At 43.1% G+C, this 18,391-nt stretch overlaps 2 protein-coding genes across 4 annotated transcripts in view; one reads left to right on the top strand and one right to left on the bottom strand.

The window, feature by feature from the left end:
- The window catches only part of PISD (phosphatidylserine decarboxylase), a 53,533-nt gene that overhangs the window by 7,831 nt on the left and 27,311 nt on the right, over nucleotides 1–18,391 (top strand). For 2 of the 3 annotated variants that reach the window (XM_021714181.1, XM_008061529.2), the window contains exons 2-3: nucleotides 425–504; nucleotides 5,688–5,863. In XM_021714181.1, coding sequence (XP_021569856.1) covers nucleotides 425–504; nucleotides 5,688–5,863 — 256 coding nt within the window. Of the gene's footprint in view, nucleotides 1–424; nucleotides 505–5,687; nucleotides 5,864–18,391 lie in introns of those variants that run through there. The other variant, XM_021714182.1, reaches the window with a different exon arrangement.
- Nucleotides 11,812–12,219, bottom strand: LOC103263876 (60S ribosomal protein L36a-like). Its single transcript, XM_008061527.1, has one exon. The coding sequence runs from the start codon at nucleotides 12,187–12,189 to the stop codon at nucleotides 11,869–11,871; it is 321 nt and encodes a 106-aa protein (XP_008059718.1). The 5' UTR covers nucleotides 12,190–12,219; the 3' UTR covers nucleotides 11,812–11,868.

Below are 18,391 nucleotides of genomic sequence, written 5' to 3'. Positions count from 1 at the left end.
GCAGGTTGAGGCTGCAGTGGCCAGGAGCGGCCACTGCACTCCAGTCTGGGTGACAGAGTGAGACTCCAACTCAAAAGAAAAAAATACTTTTTATTGTGAAATAGTTTCAGACTATTCTTGCTTTATCATTCCCTACCCCTTGTCCCCTGTGTATGTAGTATATATGTACATTTTTTCTTTTCCCTGAAATGTTTGAGAGCAACTTGCAGACTTGATGACCTTTTACTTTTAAATATTTCAGCCCTTTTCCTACAAGGACATTTTCTTAATTAACTACAGTACAATTGTTAAAAACCTAGAAATTAATATTGATAAACTACTGTATTGAATCTGTTAATTCTGTTCAAGTTTTACTGATTGATCCACTAATTTTGTTTTTTAATTTTAAGAGAAATATTTAATGGTTCATTTTGCTTGATTACAGCCTCTGTCACTGTGAGAACTCTGCCCCAAGCCACTTCCTACAGCCCTTAAAGAAACTGCCACTTAGAACCTTTCACACAGGTAAGTAGCAAGAGATGAGGCTGGCCCTCTCTGTGCCTCAGTTTGCTCATCTGTAAATTGGGACAAAGAGTGGCTGTTAGAATTAAGTGAATTAGTATGTGTAAAGTGCTTAGAGTGTCTGGCATGCAGCTATCACTGAAGCATTAGCTATTTTTATCTTATCCTTTTTACCAGCTGCATAGTATTGTGTTATATGACTGTAGCATTTGATGTTGGACATTTAAGTTGTTTTTAATCTTTTTCTACTATAGTTCTGTAGTAACATATTGGGGCATCGAGAGGATAAACTTGTAGAGGGAGGGTTGCTGGGTCAAAAGGTATGTGTATTTTACATTTTGGCATTTAGACCAAATTGCTCTTCAGAGAGAGTTGTCCCTGTTTACATTTACAAGAGCAGGAAGTGCATGTAAATATGCCAGTTCCCCACACCCTTAGTAATACTATGGGTTATAAACTTTTTGATTTTTTAAGAAGCTATTTGGGCCAGGCTCAGTGGCTCAGCCTGTAATCCCGCAGTTTGGGAGGCCGAAGTGAGTGAAATGCCTGAGCCTGAGGGTTCGAGACCCGCCTGGGCAACTTGGCAAAACCTCATCTCTACCATAAATCAAAAAATCCGCCGGGTGTGGTAGCGTGTGCCTGTAATTCCGGCTACTTGGAAGACTGAGGCGGAAGGATTGCTGGAACCCAGCAGGTCGAGGCTGCAGTGGCCAGGAGCGGCCACTGCACTCCAGTCTGGGCTACAGAGTGAGACTCTGACTCAAAAAAATAGAAGCTATTTGAACTTGTATAAAGATGTGCATTGTCTTTATTATCTGAATATCCTTTTGATTCCATCATACTAAAGCTATTTTTTACTGCCCAATAAGACCACTTTGGGAATAAAATGAAATGCTTAATGAGAATAGCACCAAGAAGCTTATTACCAGTATTATAGTTAATAGGAAAATATCTGGATGTTACTTATTTAATTAGAAATTGCATGCTGGATGGAACACCCAGGAATAACCTGAAGAGTGGAAAGAGAGCCTCAGAAATTAAGCTATAATCTTGAATCTGTAGAAGAGCAGCCACTGTGCCTTTGTAAAGTGCTAAAACCAGTGGGGGAAGTGGTCAGGAATGGGTGGCAAGCTCTAATTGCTACTTTCTTTTGCCAGAGTAAAGTAAAACTTAGAGAAGGCAGGAGAGACCTATAACTTGAAGAAAGCACCAGCATAGCAGAAAGCATTTGGTAGAGTGTGACAAGTCGGTATAATTTGCTAGCTCAGTGCAGAGAGGGTATAGCCATTCTCTTGTCACCAAATAGTTCAGAAAGAAAAAACAGTTTCTAGCTTTTTGAGAAGTCTTTCTTGGTCAGAGATACAGTATTTAGTTATTACATCAGTAAGTGTTTCTTAGGAATAATTAGACAATGGAAGAGGCAATGACATCCACACTAACTCATCAAAAAAAAAAAAAAGCTGGGTGTGGTGGCTCATGCCTATAATGTCAGCACTGGGAGGCTGAGGTGAGAGGATTGCCTGAGCCCATGGTTTGAGGCCAGACTGGGCAACATGGTGAGACCTCATCTCTACAATAAATCAAAAAAATTAGCAGGACATGGTGGCACATGCCAGTAGTTCTAGCTGCTTGGAAGTTTGAAGTGGAAGTATTGCCTGAGCCCAGCAGTTGAGGCTTCAGTGGCTGTGAGCGTGCCATTGCACTCCAGCCTGGGCAACAGAATAAGACTCCAACTAAAAAACAAGCAAAAAAGCCCCCCAAAACTAACAAAAACCAAAACACAGTGATATGGTGAGCAAGATTATTTCCTTCTGTCTGGAAGTCAAAGGCAGTACAAAGATTATGCTCTTTGGTTTTACACAGGCTGCTGATAATTTAGCTGTTGAGTCTTTGTTTTTGCTTTGTTTTTGTATATATTTTAGTTATACAACATGTTTTTATATACTTGATATGCATATTTATAGTGAAGTTATTGCCACAGTCAAGTAAAGTGATGTATCCATCATTTCATATAGTTACCTTTCTTTTATTTATTTTTGTGGTAAAAGTACCTAAAATCTACTCTCTTGACAAATTACCAGTATATATTATAATATTATTATTGTTATTATTTTTAGAGACAAAAACTTCCTGTTTTCAGTTGCCCACTCGGGAGTACAGTGGCGCAATCATAGCTCACTGCAGCCTTGAACTCCTGGGCTCAAACCTCCGAAGTAGCTAAGCAGCTACAGGTGCATGCCATCACACCCAGCTCATTTATTTATTTTTACTTTTCGTAAAGATGCTCTGTTGCCTAGGCTACCAAACATGCAATACTATTAACTGTCATCCTCGTGTAGTATATTAGATCTTGAGGTTTATTCATCCTACATAACTGCAGCTTTGTACCCTTTGATCTGTATCTTCCCACCCCCTCCATCATTTTACTCTGTTGCTATGTATTCAAGTCTTTATTTTCTTAGATTCTTTGTATAAGTAAGATCATGCATTGTTTTTCTTTCTGTGTCTGGCTTATTTCACTTAATGTAATGTCCTCTAGTTTTGTCTATGTTGTTGCAAATGGCAAGATCTTTTTTTTTTTTTGAGTAGGAGTCTCACTCTGTCGCCCAGACTGGAGTGCAGTGGCCGCTCCCGGCCACCGCAGCCTCGACCTGCTGGGCTCCGGCGATCCTTCCGCCTCAGCCTTCCAAGTAGCTGGAATTACAGGCATGCGCTACCACGCCCGGCTGATTTTTTGATTTATTGTAGAGATGAGGTCTTGCTGCCCAGGCGGGTCTCGATCCTGCGGGCTCAGGCAATCCACTCACCTCAGTCTCCCAAAGGCGCGGGATTACAGGCTGAGCCACCGAGCCCGGCTCTTTGTATTTTTAAGGCTGAATTCCATTGTGTGTGTGTGTGTGTGTGTGTGTGTGTGTGTGTGTGTGTGTGTGTGTGTGAGATTTAAAACATAACAGCTTTATTGAGATACAGTTCACATACCATAAAAGTCACCTTTTGCCAGGCGTGGTAGCTCAAGCCTGTAATCCCAGCACTTTGGGAGGCTGAGGCGAGAGGATTGCCTGAGCCCAGGGGTTTGAGACCGGCCTGGGCAACTTGCTGAGACCACGTCTCTACAATTAAAAAAAAGAAAAATTCAGCTGGACATGGTGGCGCGTGCCTGTAGTTCCAGCTACTTGGAAGGCTGAGGCGGAAGGATTGCCTGAGACCAGCAGGTCAAGGCTGTAGTGGCCATGAGCATGCCACTGCACTCCAGCCTGGGCGACAGAGTGAGACTCCAACTCAAAAAAAAGTCACCTTTTAAGTGTGCTGTTCAGTGGTTTTTAGTATTTTCAGTTGTGCAGACATCATTACTATCTAATTATAGAACATTTTCATTTCTTCCTTGCCCCTCCCAATAAAAATATATTACCCATTAAGCTGTCACATGCCATTTCTTCCTACCTATAGATTTGTCTTTTCTGGACATTTTTTTTTTTTAGTTGGAGTCTCATACCATCGCCCAGGCTGGGGCGCAGTGGCACGCTCACAGCCACCCCAGCATCAACCTGCTGGACTCCAGCGATCCCTCTGCCTCAGCCTTCCAAGTAGCCAGAACTACAGGTGTGCGTTCCTGGACATTTCTTTTTTTTTTTTTGAGTTGGAGTCTCACTTTGTCGCCAGTCTCGAACCCGCAGGCTCAGGCAATCCACTCACCTCAGCCTTCCAAGGCGCGCGATTACAGGCTGAGCCACCGAGCCCGGCTTTGGACATTTCTTTTCAACAGAATCATATAATATGCAGCCATTTGTGGCTGGCTTTTCTTCACATATTGTTTTCAAGGTTCATGCTCTAACGTGTATATTCAGTACTTCATTCCTTTTTATTATTAAATCATATTCCATTATATGGTCATACCACATTTTAATTATCCATTCATCAGTTGATAGACATTTGGGTTGTTTACACTTTTCAGCTATTATGAATAATGCTGCTGTGAACATTATAAGTTTTTGTGTGCACATATGTTTTCAGTTCTCTTAGGTATGTATCTAAGAGTGGAATTACTGGGTCATATGGTAACTTAATGTTTAATATTTTGAGGAGCTACCAAACTTTTAAATCTTTTTATTGTAACTATTCTGATGAGTGTAAAGGGGTATCTCAGTGTGGTTTTGTTTTGCATTTCCCTGATCACTAGTGATATATTGGTTTGCTGTTGTAACAAAGTACCACAGACTGGGTCACTTAAAACATCAGAAATTTGTCTCACAGTTCTAGAGGCTAAAAGTCAGATCAAGATGTCAGCAGAGTTACTGTCTTCTGAGGGCTTTGAGGGAGAATCTGTTCTGTGCCTCTTGCCTGGTTTCTAAAGGCTCACTGGCTTTCTCTCCTTGCATATAGAAGCATTACTTTGATCTCTGCCTTCATCTTCACCTAGTCTTCTCCCTGTGTGCATGTCTGTTTCCAAATTTTCCCTTTGTATAATACCCATCATATTGGATTTAGGCCCACCCTAACAACCTCATTTTAACTCGTTAATCTCTATATAAGCCCTGTTTCCATATTCTGAGGTACTAGGGGTTAGGACTTCAACATAAGAATTTTGAGGAGTCACAATTCAAGTCATAACAGATGTTTAATGTCTGTCTTTTCATGTGCTTATTGGTGATTTGTATGTCTTTGGACGGATGTCTGTTCAAATCTTTTGTACATTTTGAAATTGGGCTATTTGTCTTTTTATTGTTGAGTTGTAAGAGTTTAAAAGATTTTGCGCATGAGAATGTCAGTGCCAGTTCAGAATTGGGCCTGGTTTATAAAAGCAAGATCAAAGAGTCCTGGGTGAGAACTGTTATCTGGCTCCAAGTCCTGGACCTGTCAGTGGCCATTTGGGCAACCTTGATTCGTTTCTTGACCTCTTTACAATTCAGTGTTTTCATCTTAAATTCTGTGATTGTGGTGACAATTGAGGTGCATTGTAGTTCCACAGGAAAGATGTCTGTTCTTTATTATTGATAGAATTTGGAGAAGAGTCTTAGTAGTGACTCAAGGTTGCACCTGCCTGTCAGATACTGTGAGGGTCCAGTCACCTTTACTGAGGGCTTGTGAGATGCATTGACTTTTCCTGGCCCTTCTGCTTGTGTTGTATTCGAATGACTGTACTCTAGTCCTATCTCCTAGGCTAAAAAATTTCTTGTTTTTTGTTACAGGTACCAGAAAAGTTCACACTGCCCCTGCCCGAACGTTGTTCCTACTGCGCCCCTTGCCCATTCTGTTGGCGACAGGTGGCGGGTATGCAGGGTACCGGCAGTATGAGAAGCACAGGGAGCGAGAGCTGGAGAAACTGGGATTGGAGATCCCACCCAAACTCGCTGGTCACTGGGAGGTAGGAATGAGGCGGAACCACCTTGGGTTCCTGTCTAGCACAACTGTCTGTTGCTTTTCAAGTTGTCCCAAAGTTGAAATGTTTGAACAAGTTGAATATGCTTTCTCAGAGCTCATGTCTCCAGTGGGTTTTGGCCAGATACAGGAGTTTATGCCTTGTATTGTACAGACATCCTGGCTGCTCTGCTGTTCTTGCCCTTCTCATCCTGAGGAGGGCTAAAATTGTTGGACTTTTGTGATGTGGATTAGTTCTCACCAGGAACTAAAATGAAATAATCAAATTCTTTTATCTTTGTTGCTCAGAACTCTCCTCTGACATCATACACTATAGGACAGCCTACATTTTTGTTAAACCATACATGATATGTAATGAAACGTGTTGGTTGGTTATGCTTCCTGTGGCCCAGGACAATGCCTGCCTCAGGGGAGGCATTCAGTAAATATTTAAGTGGAATATAAAAGTGTAAGTGTAAAAAATGCCTTCTTTTTAGCAATAATTTAATGAATGAGTACTCTAAATATTAAAGGACCAGTGATAGGCCCCAATATCCTGGGCAAAAAAAGAGGTGAGAGTTGAGGCTTTATGATCTTTGGAATGAAATGGTTCATTTGGATGTCCTCATGATCTGCTCCATATCATTAATCCAACTGAGCTGAATCCAGTCTAAGAGGACCTACAGTGACGGGACATCAGGGTCCTCAGTAGCTATGTGAACTTGGACATATCACTCTCTGTCTGATCCTCTGTGTCTTTAACTGTAAAACAGTAGGTTAGATTGGAACAAGAAACTGAGATTCTTTCCAACTCTAACATAGTTTGTCTAGGGATCTCTGCTGCCATTGGCATTACAGCCTACATTATAGGCTTCTTTCCAAAATCCCTTGTTTGGATTTTGAGTTTTGACCACTTTCCTACAATAGAATCCAGTGTAAGGATTTCACCTGATTTCTTTTTTTTTCTTTCTTTCTGTTTTTTTTGAGTTGGAGTCTCACTCTGTCACCTAGACTGGAGTGCAGTGGCTGCTCCCGGCCACCGTAGCCTTGACCTGCTGGGCTCTGGCGATCCGTCCGCCTCAGCCTTCCAAATAGCTGGAACTACAGGCACGCGCTACCACACCCGGCTAATTTTTTTATTTATTGTAGAGATGAGGTCTCGCCAAGTTGCCCAGGCGGGTCTCGAACTCGCGGGCTCAGGCAGTCCACTCACCTCGGCCTCCCAAAGTGCTGGGATTACAGGCTGAGCCACCGAGCTTGGCCGACTTTCACTTGATTTCTAAAAGTCCTGTAAAACTGTGTCTTAATCACCTGCCCATTCAGATTCTGATGTGTCAGTTACTTAAGAGATGTCTATCTGCCCATTATGCCCATGTGCCTACCCTTTGGCCTATTCATACACCTTGGACTTTATATTAACCTATTTCAACAAAAAAAAAAAATTTTTTTTTCTGATAGTATATCACAAAATCTTTTTGATGAAGGGTAATTGTGTAGTGTGTGAATCATAATTTCAAAGTATTCTGCACTGTTTCCCATGACATTGGTGGTTTCCTCTGTAAACATATCATTCTTCAGTAGATTCTGAAAGTACTTATGTGAGTAGCATAGGACTATGATGGTATGACCTCCTCTCAAGTGTTAGACCCAAGCTCAAGCTAGCATCTTTCTGACTCCAAGCATTTGTCAGGCTGACTCAGCATGTGATGAGCTTGCAAGCTTTCAGTAAATTCCCACCCATTTCAAAGGTATCACAAGAAAGTCCAAATTTGGAAGAAATCTGCCACTTCCAAAATCATGGAAGATCAATACCAATAGTCCTTTAATATCCACTGTTTATGTAATTGGAATTATTGCCATATATAAGTTTCATACCCAAAAATTGACTGTAAAGAGGATAGGTTGATTGTCATAAGTTTTAGGGCCTCAACAGTGACAGGACACTGGAGTCGAGTGCCCAAGTGTAGTGTGAGTACTCATGGCACTTACTGGCAAAGAATTGGACTTAAGTTAGATACTGTTTTTTTTTTGGTTGAATAAAGTGGACACAGGACCACTCCTAGATTTTCAGGTAGGACCCCCGTATTTCATTTTATGAAAGGGAAATGGTTTGGATCAGTTGACCTTACAGATTGAGCATCACTTATACAAAATGCTTGGGACCAGTGTTTCAGATTTTTTCATATTTTTTAATATTTGCATATACATTTTGATATCTATCTTTGGGATGGGACCCAAGTCTAAACATGAAATTTATTTAAGTTGTTATATGCATAGCAAGTTTTGACTGTGACCCATCACATGAGGCCTCGTGTGGAATTTTCCACTTGTGATGTCATGTTGGTGCCCAAAAAGTTTCAGATTTTTGAGATTGGAGTACTCAAGATTTTAAGAGTTGCAGCAGTTTGAGAGAGAGTCCTGAACTGGTAGTTAGGGACTGGGCCCTAGTCTCAACTTTAACTACATCTGTTCGCTGACATCGAGTGAAAAATGAGAGATTTTCCAAATCTAACTGATCATCAGAATTGTTAGAGAGCTTTAAAAATTATGAATTCTTTAGTTCTCATCTCTGGAAATTTAGAGTTTGGGCAAAACTCAGATCTGTGTTTTTAAGAAGTCCCTCTAGGTGAGTCTGTTGACAAACCAGATTTTGGAACTATGGGCAGATGAACTGTAAGAGTTTCTTCAGGGCTCCGTTTTTTGTTTTTTGGGTTTTTTTGAGTTGGAGTGTCACTCCATCGCCCAGGCTGGCTCATGGCCACCCCACAGTTGACCTGCTCAGCTCCTGCGATCCTTCTGCCTCAGCCCTCCAAGTAGCTAAAACTACAGGTGCATCCCACCATGCCTGGCTAATTTTGAATTTATTGTAGAGACGAGGTCTCACCAAGTTGCCCGGGCTGTTCTCGAACCCACGGGCTCAGGCAATCCACTTGCCTCGGCCTCCCAAAGTACTGGGATTACGGGCTGAACCACTGAGCCCTGCAGGGCTCCATTTTGTTTTTGTTTTTGTTTTTGAGTTGGAGTCTCACTCTGTCACCCAGACTGGAGTGCAGTGGCCATTCCCGGCCACAGCAGCCTCTACCTGCTGGGCTCCAGCGATCCTTCCACTTCAGCCTTCCAAGTAGCTGAAACTACAGGCGCACGCTACCATGCCCGGCTAATTTTTTATTTATTGTAGAGATGACGTCTTGCCAAGTTGCCCAGGTGGGTCTTGAACCCGCGGGCTCAGGCAATCCACTCACCTCAGCCTCCCAAAGCACTGGGATTACAGGCTGAGCCACTGAGCCCAGCTGCAGGGTTCCATTTTTAAATGGCAGATACAAATTTCTGGTGATGATTTTGCTGGAATATAATCTCTTAATATCTCCGACCGAGATCAAGTCTGGCATCTCCAAAGGTGAGAAAGAAGACAGGCTGGTAGTTGCTGTTAAAATGAGCCCCTGGGGTCAGTGGCACAGTTCGGGCAATAGGATGTTATTGCTTTACCAAAAACAGCATTTTTTGGATTTCTAGGAGATAAAACATTCCTATTAGCTCCTGTAGGTGAGTGTACCAGCAAGAAGCCTTTGTTTCCCTTTACCGTCATGTAAATTTCTGTTGTACCAGAGAAACCTTTGGTTATCCATCTGTATCAGAAATTTTAAGAGGATGTTTGTAATACCTTATGTCTGAAAAGCACTTAAGTTTTTCTGAAACCTTTCAGTTCATTATTTTGTTAAGATTTTCCAACAGTCTCACTGAAGTGGGCAGGGCAGATTTATAGCCATTTTATATGTGGAAAAAACTAGTTGATAGCAGAGTGGGTACCAGAACTAAGATCTGGTGATACCAAATCCCATACTGTTTCAACAGAATCCTGTTGCTAGTAAAAGATGTTAGTGATAAGATTTGACAGTGATATTGAAAAAGAGAGGCAAGCTCCTTACCCACCAGGGCTTGCTGTGTAATTGAGATACCTTAATTATGTGATTGTCTAAAAGTGTGGGATGAGGCCAGGCTCGGTGGCTCAACCTATAATCCTAGCACTTTGGGAGAGTGAGGCAAGTGGATTGCCTGAGCCCACAGGTTCAAGACCCACCTGGGCTACTTGGTGAGACCTCATCTCTACAATAAATTAAAAATTAGCCGGGTGTGGTAGTGCACGCCTGTAGTTCTAGCTACTTGGAAGGCTGTGGTGGAAGCATTGCCAGAGCCCAGCAGGTCGAGGCTGCGGTGGCCAGGAGCATGCCATTGCACTCCAGTCTGGGCGACAGAGTGAGACTCCAACTCAAAAAAATAAAAATAAAAAAATAAAAGTGTGGGATGAATTGACTATGGCCTGAAATGTCTGTGATTATGCAGGTGAACATTCACATGCATAGTACTCTTTTTTTTTTTTTTGAGTTGGAGTCTTACTCCGTCACCCAGGCTGGAATGCAGTGGCACACTCATGGCCACCCAGCATTGACCTGCTGGGCTCCAGCGATCCCTCTGCCCCAGCCTTCCAAATAGCCAGAACTATAGGCTCACGTTCCCATACCCGGCTAATTTTTTGATTTATTGTGGAGACGAGGTCTTGCCAAGTTGCTGGGGCTGGTCTCTAACCCACAGACTCAGGCAATCCACTCTTCTTGACTCCCAGAGTGCTGGGATTACAGGTTGAGCCACCGAGCCTGGCCATACATAGTAATCTTAAATAATTTATCTTTTCTTCTTCTTTTTTTTGAGTTGGAGTCTCATTCTATTGTCCAGACTGGAGTGCAGTGTTACATTCATAGTCACCCCAGTGTCAAGCTGCTGGGCTCAGGCAATCCTTCCACCTCAGCCATCCAAGTAGCCAGGACTACAGGTGTGCACTACCATGCCGGGCTAATTTTTTGATTTATTGTAGATATGAGATCTCGCCAAGTCACCTAGGCTGTTCTTGAACTCGTGGACTCAGGCAATCCCCTCACTTTGGCCTCCCAAAGTACTGGGATTACAGGCTTGAGTCACCGTGCCTGACTCTTCTTCATTTAAATAGAATTTTTTTTTTTTTTGGTAACAGTATAGAATAGCTCATAGCTCCAAAATCTCTGCCTTTTCACTCACTACAAGCTGTGGGTGCAGGTGTCAGGGGTACGTCTGAGTGGAAGGAGGGCCCTGAGTGGTCCAGCTCTTGCCAAAGGGCATTGAGGAGGGAGCACTCAGTGGGAGCAAGGAACCTTGAGCTCTCCGTATTGTCAGCTGTGTAACATTGGCTAAGTTGTTTCATCTTCCTGGGTTCTGTTTTTACACAGGCAAGAAAGTGTTTCCAAAATACTTGCCTGCTCTGAGGTTAATGTTCTTTTTGCAGCAGAATAAAAAGTTCATGCAGTTGGCTCAGCAGAAATGAAATCCATGTATCTGCTGTTAAAAAATTTTGTAACTAGCAGCAAAGTAACCTGTGTAGAACTTTACTTCTCTCCTTTTTACAAGGAGTGTTTTCTGAATTCTCCCTTGCAGCTTTCAGAAACATCTAGGTTCCAGCATCTCCACTTTCTCTCTCTCTGTATGTATCACTTGCATTATGTAGAAATAGCTTTATCCTTTTTTAATTATAAAAGTATCATTAAAAAAATCAGAAAGTGTTACAAAATAAGACAAAAACATTGATGACCTATAATTCTACAACCCACAAGATACCACGGTTATATTTTGGTGAACATAGTCCAGGTTTTTGCTGTGTTTAGGAATATGTGTTAATTTTATTTACTTATTTATGTATTTATTTATTTGAGCTGGGGTTTCATTCTGTTGTCTAGGCTGGAGTGCAGTAGCACGATCACGGCTCACTGCAGCCTCAACCTCCTGGGCTCAGACAGTTCTTCTGCCTCAGCCTCCTGAGTAGCTGAGACTGCAGATGCACATACCACGCCTGGCTAATTTTTTTTGCTTTTTGTAGAGATCAGGTCTTGCTATGTTACCCAGGCTGAATTTTATTTCTAATTAAATAGCTTTTTTTTTTTTAAGTGAATATAATCAAGATTTTATTCTCTTTATAACAAAATGACATTAGAACTGGATCACTTGGCCCTTTCTCTTCTTATCTCCTCCCAGTTCAAAATGCTTGCATCTCTTAATAGCCAGCATTCTCTTAGATCTGCAGTTGGGCTCAACACACTCAAGCCTCAGCACAATCTTCTTGGTAGTTTTAGCCTTTTTCCGGAAAATCGGCTTAGTCTGCCCACCATAGCCACTTTGCTTCCTGTCATAACGCCGCTTTCCCTGGGCATACAGAGGGTCCTTGCCCTTCTTGTACTGTGTCACTTTGTGGGGCTGGTGTTTGCCACACTTGTTATAGAAAGTCCGACGGGTTTTAGGAACGTTCACCATGTTTGCGGGAGCGCTGTCTGCACGGAAAGAAGCTAAATAGCTTTTTAAATTTTAAATAAATTTTAAATAAAAAACCAGTCATGTGGCTGGGCGTGGTGGCTTAAGCCTGTAATTCCAGCACTTTGGGAGGCCAGGGTGAGAGGATTGAATTTAGGAGTTCCAGACTAGTGGGCAACTTGGTGAGACCTTGTCCCTACAATAAATCAAAAAATAAACTGGGTATGATAGAGCGCGCCTGTAGTTCCAGCTCCTTGGAAGACTGAAGTGGCAGGATCGCCTGAGCCCAGCAAGTCAAGGCTGCGGTGGCTGTGAGTGTGCCACCGCACTACAGCCTGGGCAACAGAGTGAGACTCTGATTCAGAAAAAATAAGAATAAAAAAATTTTTAAAAATCGGTCATGACTGGGCTCAGTGGCTCAGCCTGTAATTCCAGCACTTTGGGGAGACTGAGGCGAGTGGATTGCCTGAGCCAGTGAGTTTGAGACCAGCCCAGGTAATTTGGTGAGACCTTGTCTCTACAATAAATAAAAAATTAGCTGGCGTGGTAGCACGCGCTTGTAGTTCCGACTACTTGGAAGGCTGACGCAGGAGGATTGCTGGAGCCTAGCAGGTCAGTGCTGGGGTATGGCCGTGAGTGTGTCACTGCACTCTAGCCTGGGCCACAGAGTGAGACTCCAATTCAAAAAAACAACAAAAGACAAAACAGTCATGTGAAAATTCAAATAGTAAAGAAGGGCTTATATAAAAAGAGGTATTCTACCTTCTGTCCCATCTACTAATCTTGTTCCCACTTTCCAGAAGCAAGCAAGCGTTTTTTTGTTTGTTTGTTTTTGAGTAGGAGTCTCACTCTGTGGCCCAGGCTAGAGTGCAGTGGCATGCTCATGCCCACCGCAGCCTCAACCTGCTGGGCTCAGGTGATCCTTCTGCCTCAGCCTTCCAAGTAGCTGGAACCACAGACATGCTCCAGTATACTCAGCTAATTTTTTTGATTTACTGTAGAGACGAGGTCTCACCAAATTGCCCAGGCTCGTCTTGAACCCTTGGACTCAGGCGGTCCTCTCGCCTCCGTCTCCCAGAATGCTGGGATTGCAGGTGTGAGCCACTGCACCCAGCATTAGCAAGCATTTTTGATATTTCTTGTGTATCTTTCCAGAAAATTGCTTCATGCTTACATATTTTTTTTTTTTTTTTTTGAGTTGGAGTCTCACTCGGTCACCCAGACTGGAGTGCAGTGGCCGCTCCCGGCCACCGCAGCCTTGCCTGCTGGGCTCTGGCGATCCTTCCGCCTCAGTCTTCCGGGTAGCCAGAATTACAGGCGTGTGCTACCATGCCCGGCTGATTTTTTGGTTTATTGTAGAGATGAGGTCTCACTGCCCAGGCGGGTCTTGAACCGCGGGCTGGCAATCTACTCACCTCAGCCTCCCAAAGGCGCGGGATTACAGGCTGAGCCACTGAGCCCAGCTCTTACATATTTTTTAATTATTCAAAATTGATTTCATTTTTAAAAACCAACTTTACTGAGGTGTTATTTATATAAATTACACCTTTTAAAGCATATAGTTCAATGGTTTTTCGTTTTTTTTTTGAGTTGGAGTCTCACTCTGTCACCCAGACTGGAGTGCAGTGGCCGCTACCGGCCACCGCAGCCTCGCCTGCTGGGCTCTGGCGATCTTTCCGCCTCAGCCTTCCCAGTAGCCGGAATTACAGGCATGCACTACCACGCCCGCCTAATTTTTTGATTTATTATAGAGATGAGGTCTCGCTCCCCAGGCGGGTCTCGAATAGTTTTTGTTTGTTTGTTTGTTTGTTTGTTTTTTGAGTCAGAGTCTCACTGTTGCCCAGGCTGGAGAGCAGTGGCACGCTCACAGCCACCGCACCCTTGACCTGCTGCATTTAGGCGATCCTTCCGCCTCAGCCTTCCAAGTAGCTGGAACGATAGGCATGGGCTACTATGCCCAGCGAATTTTTTTTTTTTTTTTTTTTTGAGTTGGAGTCTCACTCTGCCGCCCAGACTGGAGTGCAGTGGCCGCTCCCGGCCACCGCAGCCTCAACCTGCTGGGCTCTGGCGATCCTTCCGCCTCAGCCTTCCCAGTAGCCGGAGTTACAGGCATGCGCTACCATGCCCGGCTGATTTTTTGACTTATTGTAGAGATGAGGTCTCGCTGCCCAGGCGGGTCTCGAACCCGCGGGCTCCGGCAATCCACTCACAAATGTTTACACCTGTGTGACCGGCTGTATACAGGTCTGTTTTGCCTGCAGGCAATAAATCAATTGCTGTGGGTTTTGTAAATGAGAAAAGCTTTATTTGCAAGGGCACTGAGTGAGGAAGTAGGAGAATAGCTCCTAAATCCCCCTCTTGGAAGAAAAAGCCTGAGTTAGTTATGGGTTAGGTAAGTGGGATGGTCTAAAGGGGGGAGGTTGTGACTGGCTACTGGAAAAGTGAAGTAACAGGTTCTCTTCTGTTTACAGAAAATGGCAGCATTAGCAACAAGGTTGAAGTTTTTGGCCCTCTGACATCAAAAGGCCACCTTCTGGGCACCTGCATAGGCCCATTTGGAGGGTTGGTGGTCTCAACCAGTTTGAACTGGACAGGAACTGCCCCACATTTCTGAAAAACAACTGAAGCAACCATTACCATGGTGACCCATGAATGTTATCTATAAAGTGAAGGTTAAGTTTCAGCTTTCAGTGGTGCTTTCTTTCATCTACTGTGGCCTTCAACTTCATGGGAAAAGCAAAACAAACAAACAAACAAGCAAGCCACCAAATAGCAAGCAGGGCAGGCAGATCTGATCAAATTAACCCGTAGGCTTTACCTGTGTAACCACCGTCACACTCAAGATAGAGATCCTGTGCCCCTTTGCTGTCAGTATTTACCTCTGGTTCCAGGCAATCTGATCTGTTTTCTGTCCTTGTGGATTAGATTTAACTTTTAAGAATTTTATATAAATGGAATCATACAATGTAGTTTGTTACATAAGATTTATTTCACTGAGCATGTTTTTGAGATTCGTCCATGTTATTGCATATATTGAGAATTCATTTCTTTTTTTTTTTTTTTGAGTTGGAGTCTCACTCTGTCGCCCAGACTGGAGTACAGTGGCCGCTCCCAGCCACCGCAGCCTCGACCTGCTGGGCTCCGGCGATCCTTCCACCTCAGCCTTCCAAGTAGCCAGAATTACAGGCATGCGCTACCACGCCCGGCTGATTTTTTTGATTTATTGTAGAGATGAGGTCTCGCTGCCCAGGCGGGTCTTGAACCCGCGGGCTCAGGCAATCCACTCACCTCAGCCTCCCAAAGCACAAGATTACAGGCTGAGCCACCAAGCCCGACTGAGAATTCATTTCTTAAATGAGGGGGACCCCCCCACAAAAACAGGAATTATATTTTGGAGGGTGAGTCCCTTGTAACACACTCTGAATTTGTTCCTCCAGATCAAACAGTCAACCTATGTTTTTCTATGGAAGTTTTGAGAAGCTTGTGTCAGTTTGTGGAAGAAATGTCCTGAGCTGTGACAAACAGGTGACTGGTTCTTCTAACATGACAACACACCTTCCCACACTGCACTGAGTGTTCAGCAGTTTTTGTCCAAAAAACTGACCCCATGCCCTACCCTCCTTATTCACCTGATTTTGCCCCAAGTAACTTTTTTTTGTTGTTTTCCCGGGTGAAAAAAAGTCCTCATAGGGAAATGTTTTGCTGATGTGGAAGAGGTAAAACAAAAAATGGCAGAAGCACTAACAGGCATCAAAATTGACGAGTTCAAAAACTGTTTTGAGCAGTGGAAAAAGCATCTTGATAGGTGTATTGCATCAAATGGAGAATACTTTGGAGATGACTGAAGTTTAAACATGTAAGAATACACAATTTTCAATAAATAAGTTCTGGGGGTTTTTGGGTCCCTTTCATATATCTTTGGGTAGATGTATCACACATTATTATTATTTTTATTTATTTATTTATTTTTTGAATAGGCGTCTCACTTTGTTGCCCAGGCTGGAGTGCAATGGCACAATCATGGCCACCGCAGCCTTGACCTGCTAGGTTCAGGTGATCCTTAGCCTTCCAAGTAGCTGGAACCACAGGGTTTGCCACCATACCTGGCTAATTATTTATATTTATTGTAGAGATGATGCCCATGCTGGTTTTGAACCCCTGGACTCAGGTAATCCTCTCATCTTGGCCTCCCAGAGTGCTGGGATTATAAGCGCGAGTCACTGCACAGCCTACAAATTATTTACTTATTTATTTTCTGAGTTGGATTCTCACTCCATCACCAAGGCTAGAGTGCAGTGGTACTCTCACATCAACCTGGTGAGCTCAGATGATCCTTTCGCCTCAGCCTTCTAAATAGCTGGAACCACAGGCATGCGCTACCATACCCAACTAATTTTTTGATTTATTGTAGAGATGAAGTCTTACCAAGGTGCCCAGGCTGTTTTTGAACCTATGGGCTCAGGCAGTGTCCTCACCTGGGCTCCCAAAGTGCTGGGGTTGCAGGCTTGAGCCACTACACCTGGCCCCACAAATTATTTTTAATCCTTCATTTGTTGGTGGTCATTTGAGGTTGTTTGCAGTTTTTTATTATTATGTATAAAGTCAAGATGGATATTTGTGTAACAGTCTTTCGATATTTGTGTTCATTTCTTTTATATTACTTGGTCATGTGTTAAGTGTATATTTAACTTTATAAGAAATTGCCACCTGTTTTGAAAGTAGTTATACTATTTTGCAATCCCATTAGCAAAGAATGAGAGTTTCTGCAATCTTGCTAAATTCACTTACTAGTTATAGTACATTTTTTGTAGACATTTCCATTGTACCTGGGCACAGTGGCATGGGTCTGTAGTCCCAGCTACTTGGGAGGCTGAAGAGGGAGGATTCCTTGAGCCCAGGAGTTTCAGGTTGTAATTGTGAATAGCCACTGCACTCCATCCAGCCTGGGTAGTATAGCTAAGACTCCATCTCTAAAAATCCTCCCAAAGTGCGAGGATTAAGCTGGGCTTGGTGGCTCAGCTTTGGGAGGCTGAGGTGAGTGGATTGCCTGAGTCCGCGGGTTCAAGACCCACCTGGACAACTTGGCAAGACCTCATCTCTAAAATAAATCAAAAAATTAGCTGGGCATGGTAGCGCACGCCTGTAGTTCCAGCTACTTGGAAGGGTGAGGTGGAAGGATCGCCAGAGCCCAGCAGGTTGAGGCTGCGGTGGCCGGGAGAGGCCACTGCACTCCAGTCTGGGTGACAGAGTGGGACTCCAACTCAAAAAAAAAAAAAAACAAAACCAAAAAAACGAAGTGCGGGGATTATAGGCTGAGCCACCGAGCCCGGCCAAGAAATTTATTTTTTTATATTGAATAAAGATGGGCTTTCACTGTGTTGACCAAGCTGGTCTCAGACTCCTGTGCTCAAGTGATTCTCCCGTCTTGGCCTCCCAAAGCACTGGGTTGCTGGCATGACCCACTGTGCCAGACCTGAAAGAAATTTTCATTGTAGATGTTCTATTTTTCATTTTAGAAGTTTAGACATTTCAAGTGATAATTTTTTATGTCTTTATTTCTCTCCTTGTGCTCATACTTTCCTTTAAATCCTTGAGTATATTATGTTTGTCTATATAGCTGTCTCAATGTCCTTTTCTCCTAATATTACCATCTTCTGTCATTTCTGTGTCTGCTTCTATTGATTGATTCCCCCCCCTTCTTGGTTATCAGTCACATTTTTGTCCTTCAGCAAGTGTTTAGTAATTTTGATTCAATGTTGTACATTGTGAGTTTTATATTGTTGAATGCTAGACTCTGTTGTTTTCCTTCAAAGAGGGTTTGACGTTTTTGGCAGGTCATTAATTTATCTGTGGATCACTTTGATCCTTTTAGGCTTACATTTTAAAGCTTTTTTAAGGTGAATATACAGTAGCCTTTACTCTGGACTAGTGTAGTCCTACTACTAAGGTATGACCCTTCTGGGACCTCTACTAAATGCCCTAAGAGTTCAGTGACGACTTTCTGCCCTGGCTGGTTGAAATACAGATGTTGCCTGGCCCTGTGTAAGCTCTGGAAATAATTTAGTTTACAGCTTTCTGAGAATTCTTTGCCTACCTCATGGAATTTAACCCTCTATACATATGGTTTAGTATTCAACAAGAGACTCATGAACCCCTATACAGATTATGGTGTTCTTTCTTTGTATATCTCTTTCCTTTTTAGTTT

Source organism: Carlito syrichta, unplaced genomic scaffold (assembly GCF_000164805.1).
Source record: "Carlito syrichta isolate Samal-C Ts95f unplaced genomic scaffold, Tarsius_syrichta-2.0.1 Scaffold305313, whole genome shotgun sequence".
NCBI lineage: Eukaryota > Metazoa > Chordata > Mammalia > Primates > Tarsiidae > Carlito > Carlito syrichta.
This window is presented reverse-complemented; position numbering and strand designations above follow the sequence as displayed.

Excerpts from the sequence above, each read along its gene's own strand:
- LOC103263876 (XM_008061527.1), bottom strand. The coding sequence starts at position 12,189 with ATGGTGAACGTTCCTAAAACCCGTCGGACTTTCTATAACAAGTGTGGC.